The following is an 18,227-nucleotide window of genomic DNA, read 5'->3' as shown; positions in this document are numbered from 1 at the left end:
CTCTTCAGATAGGGATAGGGCAAATGTTCAGCCACTTCCTGGTATACCCTGGCTATCCATTTGGCTGGTCTCTCATTACTTACTGAATCAAATTTCTGGATAATATTTCTTTAGTAATTGTAGACCTGTTGCAGAGTAACAGCCGTGTTAGTCTGTATCCGCAAAAAGAAGAACAGGAGTACTTGTGGCACCTTAGAGACTAACAAATTTATTAGAGCATAAGCTTTCGTGGACTACAGCCCACTTCTTAGACCTGTTGGTTGCTTTTAAGCTGATACTGAATCTCCTTTGTTGTAGTCTGTTTGAGCCGTTAGAGTCTGGATGCTTAGTGTTTAAGAACAATAATTAAACACACACCCATCCCCTTTTCCAGGTCAGCTCGATTTATGAAAGTAGAGGCAACTGAATAAAGCTTCGCGGGTGAGCAAAGCTGTCATGTGTGAGGGAGTCCATTGCTCAGCAGGAAACAGTTGAAATGTCCTTTTCACCTACTTTTTAATGCTAGAGGCTGCCCAGAGGAAATTTTCCTTTTTGAAGGACAGGTCTGTCCCATTGGTGGTAGTTCTGTAATAGAAAACAGGAGGCTGACCTATTTCTGTAGGAGTGCTTATCTGGCATTTTGCTCTTTCAGGCATCAGGAAAACCTTTGAACTGTAAACCTGACAGCTACTGTCATGAATTTTAATGTGACTGTTGGCATTGTGGTGGGCAGGAGATGGCAATGCACTAGTTTACATGAAAAAAGAAACCAAGGATGATGATTAATGATATAATGTATCCAGATAAATAGACAAAGAATTGTTGTGTTTCTCAAAAATGAAGGGCGATGTAGGGGGAAGGGTTATGAACAATGCAGCGGTGTAACTGCAATGCGTCTTGTTCAGAATGGAATGGAATTGCCCAGCAGGATTGTAGACACCCATCATATTGGTGAGGGGGTGGGGGGAGGAGGATGGTCCAAATCAACATGCTGACCCCAACAGGTTATTGACATTTCTTTTCAGCAGTGCACGGAGAATGAACACTGCTTCACTGTGAGTGTTTCTGCTTCAACTGGTTGTCATTACTATTCAGTTTAAAAGACACACACAATTCCAGTTATTACTAGGTGTGCTATACACCCAGGCTTCCTTTCTTTTTTCCTCTGTCATATACTTCCGCTTTAGAATATTTAGACCATATCCTGTTTTTTTGTTTTTTGTTTTAAGCTGGCAGTGTTGAAACTTGTTGGTATTGTTAAAACCTGTGCAAATAGAATTTTGCTATATCCTTTCTAGCTTTGATGTTTCAATTCAGTTTGCAACTGAAGTAGAGGCTTTGTTTTCTTTTCCATAGAAGCTTTTTTCACAGTGAAGAGGAACTGCTATCCAGTGCTTGTCTCTAAACAGTGAAGTCCTGTTGCCCTTTATTTGAAGTGGGCCAGCCATGCTGAATTGAACCAAATTGTGTTTACAGATCTGAGAGACTGCACTTTAGAAGTGTGGCTCCAGAGCTGAAATGGACATAGTTTATCCACTGGGTCCCAGCTGCAGGATGTTTATATGGTCCTACAAGTTGCTTTAGAATGCATTCACTGGAATAAAATAGTTGATCTGTTTAAGTTTGAGTCAGAAATGAGATTGACTGTGGTGTCTTGTCCAAATAAAACATAAATGTATTTGAAAAATGAATTCTAAATCTTTAGTGTAGTTTAAAACCAATAAATAAAACGTTTCTAGTTGTCACAATTTCCAAGATTTATTTTTGCATGCTGTGCTTTAGTGTACTGTACAGCTACTTCTGGGGTTAATTCACTATTTCAATGCTTCTCATGCGATTTTTCTCTTGTGTGAGCTGTTTGGCAGAAAATAAATAAGACTAAGATAAAAATTACCTTGACATTTACAATGCTATGGAGTGGGAGATAAAATAGTGTTACAGATTTAGATGTACAGATTTGCCAAAGGGAGAGGGGAGTGCTCATTTGGCTTCCCGCTTTGTTTGTTCAGTCATCACTTTCTGCCTGTGATTTTTCCTTTCTTAAATCACTGAGTGTCACGTACAGAGCTACACTGGATATGTAAGTTTGAGTCCATTGAGAAATTCTGGTACAAACATAAGAGCAGCCATACTGAGAGAGGCCAATGGTCCATCCTGACCAGTATCCCATCTTCCGACAGTGGCCAGTACCAGGTGGTTCAAAGGGAATGAACAGAATAGGTCATCATCAAGTGATCCATCCCCTGTTGCCCATTCTCAGCTTCTGGCAAACAGAGGCTAGGGACACTTCAGAGCATGGTTTGAAAATCACTGCCCATCCTGGCTAATAGCTATTGATGGACACTATGCTCCAGGAACTTATCTAGATTTTTTGTTTGTTTGTTTTTTTGAACCCTGTTATAGTCTTCACATACAGTGTGTGTCGTAAGTGGTCATAAGTGCATTCCCTAATGAAAAAAGTCCTATAGAAATTTTTGAAGCATCCTACAGAATATAGAGAATTCTAATAGCACACTTCAAAAAACCTAGAGAGAGGTTTACATTCTTTAGAAATCATTTTAGAAATTTCTACAAAACCTCATTCCATTTCTATAGAACCCTACTGGTTTAATTCCTATTAAATGCTATAGGATTTTCCCAGGAGAGAGAGAGGGACACTGAAGTAATATCCTGTGAGTAGTGATGTCACTGGATGTTTCTCTGCAGCTCTAAGTTAATCACAAAGAATAGTTATTCAGCTCCTATTTTACAGACTAAACATCATTTTCTTGATCTTCTAGAAGAAAAGGCCAAGTCCTTTTTGTGTCCCAGGTTCAGTTCTAACACTGTGATGTAGTTACAAATTACATTTTTCCCTTCCTGATGACACTGGGGGAAGGGATGTACACCTCTACCTCGATATAACGCTGTCCTTGGGAGACAAAAAATCTTACCGTGTTATAGGTGAAACCATGCTATATCGAACTTGCTTTGATCCGCTAGAGTCCGCAGCCCCGCACCCCCGGAGCGCTGCTTTACTGCGTTCTATCTAAATTCGTGTTATATCGGGTCGCGTTATATCGAGGTAGAGGTGTACTTAAGGGCAACAGGTTATATGTGCTGGCACTCTAGCTTGATAGAGTTGTCATACTGACTAAAGAAGCTTCCCTGTGGGCGATGCAAAATTCCCTAGTTTGAATGTAAACGCTTGTCAGAAATATTTATTTTGGTTAGTTATTTAGGCAAATCCATTATGTTTGCTTTCCTTTTTAAAATCTACACATTACAGCATATTACGTACATGTATTAAATGACTTGAGAGGCAATAGAGTCAGTGTGTCTGAGAGCTAGAGCAGGCAGCGGATATGGAGGAGACCTGTTGTTGTTTTTCCAATTCTGCCACTGCCTAACTGATGTTTTTTGCCCAGTTCCTTGACTTTGTGCTTTTGTTTCTCTATCTGTAAAATGACGATAGAAACTTGAGTGGCGGATAAGTAATATAAGTTGTTATGCGAGTGCAAATTATTATTATTACCATTAATAGTGTTTCCAATTTCTATTTATTCTGCATAGCGCATATTACTAGTGCTAAAAGGGAATTTTCTGTATAGTGTTATCTTTTTCATGTCCTGAGAATTTTCAGAATGTCTAGCTCATACTGTAATTAGTTCTCTCAGATCTGTTCAGCAAACAAGTCAGTTTTTGGTTAGTTGGCTCATGGAGCCTCTTGCAGGCTTGTTTGGTTTAGCTGTAGTTAAATTGTTAAATCTCTGGGTGCTGCTGTTGGGTCATGCTTTCCTCTAGACTGAAGATGACCATAGTTGTACCTCTTGTGATCATCTGAAAGGTGCCCCCCACTTTGAAGTGATGAAATGCTGATTCATTTTGAGCCTGCTCAGGATAGGGATATAAATCTTGGTTAAAAAAGATAAACAATATAATTTTAATCGTTTAACTGGTTATCCGTCTAACCATTAACCAAGGTAGCTCCAGCAGGCCTGGCACGGCGGGGGCTGGGGCGGAAGTTGCTCTGGCTGGCTGCTGGGGCTGGGGCACGCTCCGGGCAGCCGGCCTGCCTGATGCGGCCAAGATTGAGGTCCCTGCGGCCGGTGCGGGGCTGCTGGGTTAATGGTTAAGGGTAACCAGTTACAGCCCTAGCTCAGAGACACCTGTGTTCAAATAAGTGAAAAGGCTCTCTGAAACAAATGAGTCTGATTTTTATGGTTTAAAAAAAAAAAAAAAAGTGACTTTTACTCTAACAGGGTTTCCAGCACTGGATATTTTTGCTTCTTCACACCACCACATTGACCTATTATGGGCACCAGGCTGAAAAGTCCAGTCTATAGCACACAGCCTCTAATCCACTCTGCTTTGTGGGAATGCACGTTTTGAATAGAGGCAGTACAGTAGCACAGGTCTGGTGCCGTTGTCAGAGAGGCACCACTAGACAGCTGTTTCCTCCTGGCATATTCTCAGGGAAAATGGCAGAGGCAATGGCAGAACATGCACAGGCATGTCTAGGCTAGGCAAATTGATTATATTTAAGCACGTAGACAGGGTTTTAAAATGTATTACTGGTAGTTAAAATGTGAACATGACCCAACCAGCTAATGCATTAAAAGATGTTAAATGCTGTCTAAACTAGCATTTAAAACCTGTTATCTAAGACATTTTAAACATTTATTTTCCTAAGCCTAGGCCTGACCTGTGAAGTAGACCATCCTTGAAACCTTTAAAGTGTATGTTTAAATCCTTTTGATGCACATCTCAATATTATTGGTTATGATAATAAGCCCCTGTGCAGTTTTATGCATGACATAGAAAAAACTTGGTAAAAGCTCACTTCTGTAGACACAAAAAGAGAGTTCATCTCTTTTAATAAAATGCGGGCTATCTGCTATTGTCACAACCATACAGCAGCTGGAGAAACTTTCTAAGACTACTTTCTACAAGGTCCCCAATGGAAATGTATATTCCAAATACTTGTATAGCGCCTGTGACAGGTTGGATCACAGAAACCCCCCTGGGAGCTGCCACCCGATGTGCCAAGACTACCCCCGTTCCTGTTTTCCCTGCCAGCTCAGGACTCCAGCACCCTGTCTTGCTGAGCCAGCCACTCCCGTCTGCTCCAACACAGACCCAGGGTCTGAATCACTTGCCCCAAAGCTGCAGGTTTACCTGAAAACAGCTCACACAAATATGCTTGTCTTTAGTACTCAGATGCCCAACTCCCAATGAGGTCTAAATCCAAATAAATCCGTTTTATCCTGTATAAAGCTTATGCAGGGTAAACTCATAAATTGTTCACCCTCTATAACACTAATAGAGAGATATGCACAGTTGTTTGCTCCCCAGGTATTAATATATACTCTGAGTTAATTAATAAATAAAAAGTTTATTTTATTAAATACAGACAGTAGGATTTAAGTGGTTTCAAGTAGTAACAGACAGAACAAAGTGAGTCACCAAGCAAAATAAAATAAAATGCGCAAATCTATGTCTAACCAAACTAAATACAGATAAGTTCCTCACCAGTTCCAGAATGCTCCCGTTTACAGGCTAATCTCCTTTTAGCCTGGGTCCAGCAATCACTCTCACCCCCTGTAGTTACTGTCCTTTGTCCCAGTTTTCTTCAAGTATCCTGGGGGCGTGGAGAGGCTCCTTCTTTAGCCAGCTGAAGATAAAATGGAGGGGTTTCCCAGGGGTTTAAATAGACTTTCTCTTGTGGGTGGAGACCCTCTCCTCACCCTGTATAGAATCCAGTCACAAAATGGAGATTCGGAATCACATGGGCAAGTCACATGCCCATGCATGACTCAGGACTTGCAGGTAGCAGCCATTACCCACATGCTACCTTGAACGTCCTCGGGTAGACTTCTTATGTGGATTGGAGTCTTCCAAGCTCTTTTGTCTGTTAAGTGCTTCCTGATTGAGCACTTAATTCACACATTCCTTTCCCAAGAAGTGACCAAATGTTCTAACTAAGGCTACTAAGCATTTATGCAGCCAACGTTCATAACTTTGAACACACAAATGGTGCCTGCATACAGCTAGTATGAACATAACCCGTAGATCATAATCTTTACATAGATGTGTTACATGGCTTATGTAGCAAAACCCTATTCCAGTTATATCATACATACACTTATGAGCACCCCCCCCAAAAAGCCTTACGAGGTACACTGTCACAGAGCCCTTGCATGTGAACTGGAAAACAGCTAGGCCAAGACTTTCAAAAGTGACTAGTGATTTGAAAACTCCAATTTTTGGCTGCCAATCTAAGATATCTTAAAAGGGGGCCTGATTTTCAGACAGTGTTGATTACTCTTTAGGTATCTCAAGTTAAGCATCCAAAACGACTAATTACTTTTGAAAAAGCTAATCCTTTATAACAGGCTTAATGAAAGAATTGTTACTTAACCCCTGGGAGTTTTCACAGTTTGCCAGCACGTCACGCATTGCTATGACTTGCTTATGTGCAGCACTGCTGTTGCCATCTTTATTGCATTAAATGACTGCACACTGACTGATCTTCTGTTATGAAAATTTTTTTTTTAATTGAACACTTGTTTTCAGTGACACCCAGGTTTGCATAACAGGCATTTGCTCCCATAGCCAGACTGTTATCCTAGTAACAGGTGTGCATTTAACCACTTTCACAGACCACATTTTGATGCTTAAATAACGTGAATAACTGACATGCTTTTCGTATTGGACTACCCACCAACACATTTCATTCAAAGGATTTTCTGCTAGTAGATGCTGAGGAAACTGGGGAGAAGTGTATCTTTTAATAAAATCTCTAGGTTGATGAATCTCTTTCAAAACAGCAAAAGGTTGAGATATAATTTAAAAAAAATTAAACAATATAGTTGACTTTTTTGGACCTTGCGGCATTCAAAGTAAGCACAAACCATTTATTTGACTTATCTTTCCCTCAATAGCACTTCTTAGTCAAAATTAGGGTTACCATATTTCAGCAAGAAAAAAAGAGGACGGGAGGAGCCCCGCCCTAGCCCCGCCCCTGCCCCTCCCACTTCCCGCCCCCCCAGAACCCCCAACCCTCCCCCCGTTTCTTGTCCCCTGACTGCCCCCTCCTGGGACCCCTGCCCCTAACTGCCCCCCAGGACTCCACTCCCTATCTAAGCCTCCCTGCCTCTTGTCCCCTGACTGCCCCAACCCTTATCCACACCCCCACCCCCAGACAGACCCCTGGGACTCCCACGCCCCATCCAACCACTCCCCACCCCCTGACAGCCCCCCCCCAGAACTCCCAACCCATCTAAACCCCTCTGCTCCCTGTCCCCTGACTGCTCCGATCCATCTCCCCACCCCTGCCACCTGACAGCCCCCCCCAGAACTCCCAAACACTCCCCCCCTTCTCCTTGTCCCCTGACTGCCCCCTCCTGGGACCCCTGCTCCTAACTGCCCTCCAGAACCCCACCCCCTACCTAAGACTCCCTGTTCCTTGTCCCCTAACTGCCCCCCAGGACCCTACCCCCTACCTGTACCCTGACTGCCCAAAACTTTCTCCACTCCCCCCAAAAAGCCCCCCCCCCGTTTCTTGACTGCCACCTCCAGAACCTTCCTGCCCCCTGACCTCCTTACCCTGCTGCTCAGAACAGAGTGTTGGGCTCTGTGCAGCCGAGCCGGACACGTGGCTGAGCTCCCCAGCACAACAAAACCCGGTCCCTGGCCCTGCACAACAAAACCCGGTCTGGCCCTGCACAGTGCTGCCGGACTGGGCTGCAAGGGAGCTGCCGGCTCAGGCTCCTCTACAGCTGCTCCGGAGTCCAGCCCGGGACTTCCCTGCAGCCCTCCCAGCCGCTCGCTCTGCTCTGCGGGGGGGAAATCCCGGACATTGTGAGTGCTTTACAAATTCCCCCCGGACGCTATTTTTAGCACACAAAAGGAGGACATGTCCGGGTAAATCCGGACGAATGGTAACCCTAGTCAAAATCACCTATTTAAACTCCTTTGTATTAGAAAAGTCAAAAATTTCTTCTGCAGGTGATGAGTTTATTTTAGTATTTTTGGGGGGGCGCTTTTTGGATATTATGCTGACAAGGGCCATACAAATAACTAGGTAGACAGAAAAGAAATTAGCCCAATTTTCCAGGAAAACAGGAGCATTCCAGAATTTTTATTTTAAAATATTTAGCCTTTAACTCACTATTTGATTGTTTGACTGGACAAGTGATACAACTTTCAATTCTTGCTAAATAAATGGTTTTTGTCTTTTCAAACTTTTTAAATTTTGTAAACAAGGTAGGGTTAGACCAGCCCCTTTGATGAGGGAAGAGGGGAAATCGTTATTCCAGAGATGTCTCAGCCATATGCTAATACAACGGTTCACAAACTGTGGGTCGGGACCCCCCAAAGTGGGTCATGACCACATTTTAATGGGGTTGCCAGGGCTGACCTAAAGTTGCCCAAGAGCTTCAACCCTGGGCAGCTGGGCTAGTTTATAGGCCCCTTGCCAGGGGATGAAGCCCGTGGGCTTTGGCATGGTGGTGGGGCTCAGGCTTCAGTCCCCGCTTCTGGGGTCATGTAGTAATTTTTGTTATTAGAAGGGGGTTGAGGTGCAATGAAGTTTGAGTCTCTCTCTACCTAATTCCTGTATGACCACGCCACCAGCAGTATAGCTGGTTTATGGTGCCATGCATGCTGCCACTGTTGCTGATAATTCCTAATCCATTCAGAGATGAGGGAATTAATACTGTTTTAACAAGCGTTAACCATGACAGCATTTTAAGGCCTCCTTCCCAGATAAGAAAATGGATCCCCCAACCTCCAATTGTGGGTGAGGGGCAGCTTTTCCCCCCAGGCCTGAACTGAAAACTCTGAAGGTTTTTCTCTCAGCTGCCCTCTCACCCAGTGCCACTTCCATATTTTTCTATGAAGGAATGATTCCCCCCAATGGGAAGGATTTATGTTAAAGATGGTGGTCTCTTAAAAACATATTTTGTTTCAAAAGTCTGGGCAAAGAAGCAACTTCTACCTTTTGGCATATATATTTATTTAAAAAGATAGGAAAATCAGTCCACTTCTTTCTTATCTTAATAAAACTACTTTCTGAAATATTCAGTCATTGTGATTCCAGGTGTCATTGCCTTTTCATTTAAACTAAAAGCATCAATATTAAGTATAGGTCAAATAGTCTCCAGTCAAAGACACTAGACATTTATTGTTATGGTGATAAAGTAAAAATAAATAAGTTTTGTCATTTGGTGGAGGGAGTGTTGTACGACTGAGCTTTGTAATAGAATCAAACAAATGTTCTAGACTGCATGTTTTAGTGTATTGAGAATCTTACTGTAAGAGCAACATACTGTTATCACTGTTTTAGCTGCCATGACAACTGCACAGCTTGTGAATGCCTTGTTTGAATGATCTTGCAGGCAGCTGAGTCATTGATATTCTGAGTGTCTTTCTACTGCAGGCACTAGAAACCCTTCCTGTACATCAGCCAATATTTACTATTATCACAGTGGCCAATATATGCAAACTTTATTGTTGGGCAGCTGGACCAGAAGGAAAAAGTCCATTCCTTAGAAACAGTAGTTTTTGAGCTCTTTATTACAGTACAAAATTATTTTAGTCTTGCTAAATGGTTACAGCTCTCCTAGCTGTTGCAGGGTTTGTAATGTTAGAGGGACTTACTCTTCAGAGCTCTTCCCACTTTTCCTTTCTGTATTTGCAAATAAACATTGCTTGGAGTTTCCTTCTGTGCTGTTTTTTTTTTTTTTTAAAAGAGAGCTTATTCTCTGTCAAGCCATCCTCTCCTGATATTTGATTGTGTAATGAAGTCCTAATATTTGTATTCATAATACCATAATCCTTTCCCTGCTAATAGATTGTGTTGCAATTAGTGCAAGGATTTTATGTCCTGACTTCAGGATCAGGGTGAAGCTAAGCTGTGAGAGGTATGGGGAGACACTTCTTAAACTAGGGTTACCATTCGTCCGGATTTATCCGGACATGTCCTCCTTTTGTGTGCTAAAAATAGCGTCCGGGGGGAATTTGTAAAGCACTCACAATGTCCGGGATTTCCTCCTCCCCCGGCAGAGCGAGCGGCTGGGAGGGCTGCAGGAAAGTCCCGGGCTGGACTCCGGAGCAGCTTCCTCCTCCCACCCCCCCTCCCTGCATTCTGAGCCGGCCGGCAGCTCCTCCTCCTGCAGCCCGGTCCCGCAGCCCTGTGCAGGGCCAGGGACCGGGTTTTGTGTTGTGCAGGGGAGCTCAGCCATGTGTCCGGCTGGCACAGAGCCCAACACCCTGTTCTGAGCAGCAGGGTAAGGGGGGGGCAGGAGAAGGGACAGGGAGGTTCTGGAGGGGGCAGTCAAGAAACGGGGGGGGGGGGCTTTTGGAGGGGAGTGGAGAAAGTTTTGGGCAGTCAGGGTACAGGTAGGGGGTAGGGTCCTGGGGGGCAGTTGGGGGGGGTCTTAGGAGGGGGCAGTTAGGGGACAAGGAACAGGGAGTCTTAGGTAGGGGGTGGGGTTCTGGAGGGCAGTTAGGAGCAGGGGTCCCAGGAGGGGGCAGTCAGGGGACAAGGAGCGGGGGGTAGGGGGCTGGGAGTTCTGGGGGGGAGCTGTCAGGGGGCAGGAGTGGGGAGAGGGATCGGAGCAGTCAGGGGACAGGGAGCAGAGGGGTTTAGATGGGTTGGGAGTTCTGGGGGGGGCTGTCAGGGGGTGGGGAGTGGTTGGATGGGGCGTGGGAGTCCCAGGGGTCTGTCTGGGGGTGGGGGTGTGGATAAGGGTTGGGGCAGTCAGGGGACAAGAGGCAAGGAGGCTTAGATAGGGAGTGGAGTCCCGGGGGGCAGTTAGGGGCAGGGGTCCCAGGAGGGGGCAGTCAGGGGACAAGGAACGGGGGGAGGGTTGGGGGTTCTGGGGGGGCGGGAAGTGGGAGGGGCAGGGGCGGGGCTAGGGCGGGGCTCCTCCCGTCCTCTTTTTTGCTTGTTGAAATATGGTAACCCTACTTAAACAGTGTTGCTTTAATAACAGCATAAGGAATACAGAAAAATACTAGCCATGTAAACTTCATTTTGTATGAATGTTTGCTCTTAAATCTGTTTCAAAGGCTTTCCCCCCACCACTGTAATACTTAAGGTTGCTCAGGATAGGCCTAACTCAACTCCCATTTAAGTCAGTGATTCCACTGATTTCAGTGGGAGCAGAGACAGATCAATGCTGAATGCATCTGAAAATCCCTCCCTATATTTTCACTTGTTTACTAGATCTGATTATTTACCTTTGACATTAGGATTCAGGATGTGAGTGAAAGGACAGGATTTAAAATGCACTGTAGCAAGTTCTAAAGTCCCAGTGACACACATCTATATAATGATTATAAGATTCTCTAAAGAAAATACTCTCACGTGGAGTTGCTCCCCACTACAGATAATGGTTCAGATCCTTCCCCCATTGAAATCAACAGGAACTTTACTTTGACTCTGATAGAAACAGAATTAGACCTAAGGCGCCTGCATCTGCAGAAGAGCCTGTTGTCCTGTACCTACTTTGTCCACGTGTATTTCTTGCACTCAAAGTCCTTTTTCTTTCCCTCTGCTTCTCAGGATCTGAAAGGGGCACTGTCTGGATACATATTGCCATTTTCAATGCAATGGGCCATAGCTGAAGATTTGGCAATATTTACTTTACAGATGCACATACTATTAGGTTTTTTGTACTCTGTTCCTCTATTATTGTACTCTACAGAATGTTTTGTAATACAGTTTATTTCATAGAACACCTTCCACACAAACAGTTTTTGTTTTTGTGTGGTATTTTTCATACTAAATTGCGTTGTTTAACAAATAGCTATTTATCTGAAACTTGAACAAGGAATAAAGTGTTTAGTATGAATACTGCTGAGAAATCTTAACTCCCTCAATACCTATGTATAACACTTCGTTCTTATAGTGCTTTTCATCCATAGATATCACACCGCTGATATTGAATTTTTTTTTAAGTACAAAGCTTCACCCAGTGTAGCTTGTATTTTATGATATTTGCATATTATTGTACTAGTGAATAGATTTTAGTAAAAAGGAAACAATTTTTAATTTGTTATAACTATTTGGTAAAAACATACTTTAATAATCTTTTATATTATTAAAATGCCACTCTGAAAACAAACACAAATGTAGGGACACTTCGGTTATAATGGGAGTAATGTGAGTAATTTTGGAAGAAGGATTTTCCTGTGAATAATTAATTTGGAAATTTTAAATATAAATGTCAACTTTGACAGTTCAATAATGTCTTGCAGTCATTTCTGTCAAAGCCATAAATATTTACACCCAATTATAAATGATTATATGTGTACTAGTGTCAGTGAAGGTTACTTTATTTAAAAATTGTGTAGTTTACATTTTTGACATTGAAGTTTTCTGGCTTGTTTACTTTAAGAATGACTCTACAGCAGTGGTTCTCAACCTTTCCAGACTACTGTACTTCTTTCAGGAGTCAGATTTGGCTTATGTACGCCCAAGTTTCAGCACATTTAAAAACTACTTGCTTACAAAATCTGACATAAAAATACAAAAGTGTCACAGCACACTATTGCTGAAAAATTCCTTACTTTCTCATATTGTCTGTATGAAATTTTAGTTTGTACTGACTTCGCTAGTGCTTTTTATGTAGCCTGTTGTGAAACTAGGCAAATATCTAGATGAGTGGATGTACCTCCTGGGAGACCTCTGTGTACCCCCAGTTGAAAACCACTGCTCTATAGTACTTGAAAACTGGTAAGGGTCTGTCATTGTGGAAAAAAACATATGATACCCAGTGTTGTAGGGAGTCACAGAACTGTGAAAAGAAAGCACAGATTTGTTGGGGTTTGTTAGCTGTCTAGCTATTAACTTCATCTTGGAAATATTTTGCACACTTTCTTACTTATTTTGGCTTTTAGGTTACCTGCTTGCAGGACTTTTTTGGAGATGATGATGTTTTCATTGCCTGCGGACCTGAGAAATATCGTTATGCTCAAGATGACTTTGTACTGGATCATAGTGGTAAGGCTAGTTTAAACCTATTGAAATGTTCAATTCTCCCTGAACTCCCCCCCCTTTTTCCCCTTCCTGATTCAAAAGTGTTTTTGGAGAAACTTACTGAAATAATTTTTTCTACTGAACATGTTTCTTTAATAAAATAATTTTCCAAACACTAGTTTAGCTCCAGTCCATTTGTCATGCGTTTTGTAAACCTGGTTTATTCTTCATGGGCAACGGACCTTGTACTTAAAAGGATGTGGTGAAAGGCAGTGAACTTTGAAAAGGGTGCTTTTAATCTGCTTCAAAGGCCTGATCACTGAAGTCAATAAGAATATTTCCACTGACTTTGATGGGTTCTAACTTGGTCCCCATGTTCCTGTTTTGAGATCCCCCCCCCCCCCAAAATCACATATGTAGCTGTTTGCAGACCTACAAGAATTATTCCATTCATTCCAAAAGTCTATTAAAAACCTGCATCTTAGCCCGTTTATATGAACATAACTGATTTATTATTTTATTGTAAACTCATAGAGAAGAATGAGCTGGTGCACGCATGCTTTCTTTACATCAGTAGATATTTATACCTTGGCTCTGTATTAGCTGCTAGAAAGTTGTTTTCCAATAAAGAGAGAAACCCTATAATGTAAATTCAAAGGTAGTTTTAGAATTTCTGCAAAGATTATTCAATTTGGAATCTCAAGTAATGTGAAATTATTTATGCTGAAATTTGAGACAGATTCACACTATTTATTGCACAGTTTCTCTCACCAGCACATCTCATTATACATCTTTAATATTCGAAATATTCCAAGTCTCATGGAAATGCGGTTATCAGAATCTAGGAGAGTACTGTTGCCAGATCCTGTGTTAGGCTGGCAAAGCTTAGTTTCTAATTATTTTTTCTCCTTATTGTGAGTGATCTGCCTCCTTGGTTCTTCCAGTGTATTGACACTGGTTCAGCTACCGAACCAAATTACCCTCCCTTGAATGAAAATACTTATGAAGAGAGGATGCTTGGCATTGGTCTCTTATGAAATGCCCACAGATCATTCAGGGACTGTTTTAGGCTGTGTGGGGAAAAAAAACTTTTTTCCTCTCTCTCAATTTGTTTTTTTTCTATAAACACCTGAATTATTTTTGACAAAAATGAAAATTTTATTATTGCGGGAAAAAATTGCAACAAACTCTAATCCTGGTGGCCTTCCCCATCAGCTCTGCTCTCAGGCCTATGTGAGACTGAGCGGCCTGCACTGGTAATGCAAAAAGCCTGAAGACGATGTCGAGATCTAAAAGTGGTTTCCTTACCCCCCCCCCCCCCCCCGCAACTATTAGTCTTACTTTAATTATCTCCGTTTCATCTAATGCATTAATTCTATTTTTCCTTGCTTTCCATTGGTCCCTCTCCCCTGAATCCATTAGGACTTGTCTGGGCTTGGATTTGGAAAGTATTAGCTAGCATGTATTAACAGCCTAGTGTAGACAAGGCAGCATGCCTTTAACATGAATTGGACAGGTCGAGTTTGAAGCTTTAACCTCACACAGGCCTGAGAGGAGAGCTGACATATTAACTAATATCTTCCAAATCATAGTCTAGACAAGGCCATAGTTTACCTTCCAGCCCCAGTCCATCGGTTCTCCCTCTCCCCAGTACCTCACACCCAGGCTATCTGAGTTGGGCTTTTTGCTTAGAAGCTGCAGTAACTCTGGGGGGTCTCAGTGGAAGAGAAGGGTAGCTCAGGGTCAGCAATAGAACTTAATGGTCTGGCGTGGGGGCTGGGAGGGGAGCAGTCACTAATCCTGTCCACCCTTGGTAGCTGGTCAAATGCTGGAGACTCAGCAGGAGAGGCAGGAGTCTGAGAATAGACCCAAAAGCTGAATGTTAGTGGTCTGGTGTGAGAACTAAATGGCTGTGTCTCCCTTGAAGCAAGTGGTGGAAAGAGTATAGGGATCCTAGTCTAAGCCCTGCCACTCTTGCCTGGAACATGTAAATGGAAGCAGCTGAAGTCATGGAGAGGCCCTGTGAATTAGATGGGTTGGGACAATCTTAATTGGTTTGGAGAGAAGTAGTAATGTATCATGGGACAGAATAGCCTGAGGATGGTAAAATAGGGGCCTGGAGAAGTGAAGAGGGCAGGAAGGTTTGAATTGATTTGGTAATACGGGAGGAAGGTTGTTTGGCATAAGCAGGGTTGACTTTGTTTCGTGGGGATTTGAATCATTTTGTATTTGATTTTGATAAATTGATCCAGTGGCATGTGTGAATTCATTTGTTGGTGGGTTGGGTTGAATTGATGGCATTTGGGAAATGGGGAGGAAAATTGGTCAGAGAGATGGTGAAAGTTTAGTAATGGGTGTTAACTGCAGGAATGAAAAACTTCCCAAGAAGGGTGGGTGGGGGTGTGTGTGTGTGTGTGTGTGTGTGAGAGAATATTGGTTCCTTTTGTCTCTTGGCTTCCCTTTATTAATAGATGTATGTGATAGGTGGGTGGGAGAAGATAACTTTATTGGCTCTGCCCTTTGGTGTCCGTAGGCATTTCTCACTTCCTCTGAAAATTGGTAGGAATGGCACTGCACTTCTGGCAAAAATAACCCAACTGTCTTAGAGTTAGGCTAAAATGAAATTGGCTTGAAGAGGCAGAAGGCGCAGGTTTCAGTCCAGTTAACAAGATTTCCAGTGTGTCAACATGTGTTCCAGCATGTGTGATGCTGTATTATATAGAACTGTCATTACAGAGGTTGATGAGGCATCAGAAGAACCACTCCATCCACTTCACTGTCTCACATATGTCTAGATACAAATTTGAATTGTACTATGAATTCAACTTCAAGGCATGGAGAAGTACTGCATTCAGAATATTTCAGTATTTGGCCAATTCAAAATAGAATTTATATAGTATGTGGGTTAGTTTTTTTTGGATTCTTCTGTAAATTAGTTTTATTTAATTTGGCAGAAATGTTTGGAAAATATAAGTTTATTTCATGGGCAATAAACTACTACCGTAGGTGGTCTGATTTAGAATTGAATCCATACACTGAAATATTTTCCAAACTCCATCTGTTTCCTTCCAGAATGTCGTGTTATGAAGTCGTCATATTCCCGTTCACCTGGTACACCAAGACAATCTGGATCCAAAAGCCCAGGACCCTCACGTCGAAGCAAGTCACCTGCTTCAGGTACAATTATAAGAAAATAGCTGAATATTCAGAGCATATGAAACTTGTAATTTGTTGAATGGACTTAAAATATTGCCATCTTTTTATGAAGTGGAAATGTCATGTATTTCATGATGAAGAACCTGAAACGCCAAGTTATGCCACATAGATTTTATACACTGAAATGCATTTATTCTGCATCCTGTAAAGAAAAGAGATTCTTTTTCATTATAAGCCAAAAAGGTTTGAATTTGTGAATGTTTACAGTGGCTTGTGCTAATTGTACATTTAAGGATAAATTTTCAGCATGGAGTTGGATTTGCAGAAGACCCCTATTAACTGAAATGGGATCATCTGGTTAAATCACCATTCATTACATTAAAAATATACCCTTCTGTGTTTCAAATTTAGGGTTTTTCCCCTTTCATATATTGAACACTGTCAAAATATAGCAGTTTGCTTCTTTGAGCTGTTGTAAGTTGCCCTGTGAAATTGCATAAACACCTTTTCTTCTCATACTTCCTGTCATTTTATAGTAATGTCCACATTGTCTCTTCACCTGTTGCTAGTCTGACTGAATAGCACATTTCCAAGCATTGGGTATTTTTACTTAAAAATGGGAAAAAATTTGCTTTTACCTTTTACCTCACAAGTTGTTGTGGTTTTCCCTCATCCCCACCCCAAAATACAGCAAAATTCAAATGTTTTTTCTCTCCACTGGGGAAAAGTGACACTGGCATTGAGCCATTGAATATTAAAATATATAGTGCCATGTTCTGATTGTGGTTATATGTGCAGCTCCTGTGTGCATATCAAAGACAGAATATGATCCTGTTTTATTATTTTCAAATCAATATTTACTGCCTTGTAGAGTGATTTTCATTGTCATTTTGTGTCTTTTGTATCACAAGTAAAAGTAGGATTTTTTTTAGTTTCAGAGAACAACTATAATCATAAGAAAAGAAAGGGCAGTACATAAAAGGCTGATTTCATAACTGATGTACACATACATCATGCAAGCCTGGTTAACTTCATTGGGATTGTATGGGGTGTAACTCTTCAATTAATTTAGTTCAAAATGTAGCGATTAGTACTAATATTTTCATTTTATGATTTATTTATACTCTAATAAAGCTCAGAATGTGCTAAGCAATGTCCACAGACCCAAGTAGACAGGATGTGCACCAAAGTTTTCAGTCTAAAACTTTATTCTGCTCAAACCTTTACATAAAAACAAAGGGTAAAAATTTCAAAAGTGCTTAAGTGGTTGAGGTGCCAAATGTCCTGTTTTCAAAAGTGACTTAGGAGTCTCAGTCCTATTGAATGTCTTTTAATGGGACTCTAGGCTCTGAAATCATGATTGGGACTTTGGCACCTTGATCACTTAGATGATTTGAGGTTTTTACCCCAATTGTTTGGTATTTATGCTTATACTTACCATACTTTCTCTTTCAGTTTTTGGTGGTGGTTGTTGCTTGTGCATTTCCCTTCTTCCTTTGTGTGTATGCTGAATAACTTCTCTCCTTAATGTCTTTCTCCTTTGTGTCAAATGAATGAGTGCAGTAAAGAGGGGTGGCCACTACTCCAGTGCTTATTCTACAGCAAAATCCCCAGGTGAGCCATTATTATTATGGCTTTATCTCACCATCATGCCTCTTACCTTTCCATTTACCCTTCTCTCCATTTCCATGAATGTATTACAGTTTGCTACACACATTTTGTGCTCTGGAAAACAAAAGCACATTGGATCTATCCTACTTGTTGCTGTAGGTCTTTGAGTGGGCAAGAGATTGAGAGTGTGAGTGATGCTTGTAACTGCCAGACATCTGCAGACAGTGCAGTAAAATTAGATTTATTAAGGTATAATTTGACTATATATAGAGAAGCAGCCTTCCAAGCCATGAATGTATATAGTCATTCCAGAGTGTGTGATAATGAGAAATTTTAACCAACACCACCAGACAAGATTAGCTGGAGCTGAGACAGAGAATTGCTGAAAATGTAGCTAAATTCAGAATAATGTGGGACTGATTTGCTACTAACTTGCATCAGAACAAGTCAGGCCCTATATGTTTTCCAACTTTTTGTGAAGCAAATGAAATAAATATAGTTTTTCTTGGATCTC

General features: G+C 41.8%; 1 protein-coding gene across 6 annotated transcripts in view; it reads left to right on the top strand.

The window, feature by feature from the left end:
- The window catches only part of DCLK2 (doublecortin like kinase 2), a 144,006-nt gene that overhangs the window by 53,106 nt on the left and 72,673 nt on the right, over window positions 1-18,227 (top strand). For 4 of the 6 annotated variants that reach the window (XR_008445203.1, XR_008445202.1, XM_054030853.1 and 1 more), the window contains exons 3-5: window positions 12,868-12,970; window positions 16,019-16,123; window positions 17,666-17,716. Coding sequence is in view for 3 of the 6 variants with exons in the window: in XM_054030853.1 (XP_053886828.1) it covers window positions 12,868-12,970; window positions 16,019-16,123; window positions 17,666-17,716 (259 nt within the window). In the remaining 3 variants the exon portion in view is untranslated. The remainder of the gene's footprint in view (window positions 1-12,867; window positions 12,971-16,018; window positions 16,124-17,665; window positions 17,717-18,227) is intronic. The other 2 variants (XR_008445204.1, XM_054030854.1) reach the window with 1 other exon arrangement.

This window comes from Malaclemys terrapin, chromosome 5 (genome assembly GCF_027887155.1).
Source record: "Malaclemys terrapin pileata isolate rMalTer1 chromosome 5, rMalTer1.hap1, whole genome shotgun sequence".
Lineage (NCBI taxonomy): Eukaryota > Metazoa > Chordata > Testudines > Emydidae > Malaclemys > Malaclemys terrapin.
This window is presented reverse-complemented; position numbering and strand designations above follow the sequence as displayed.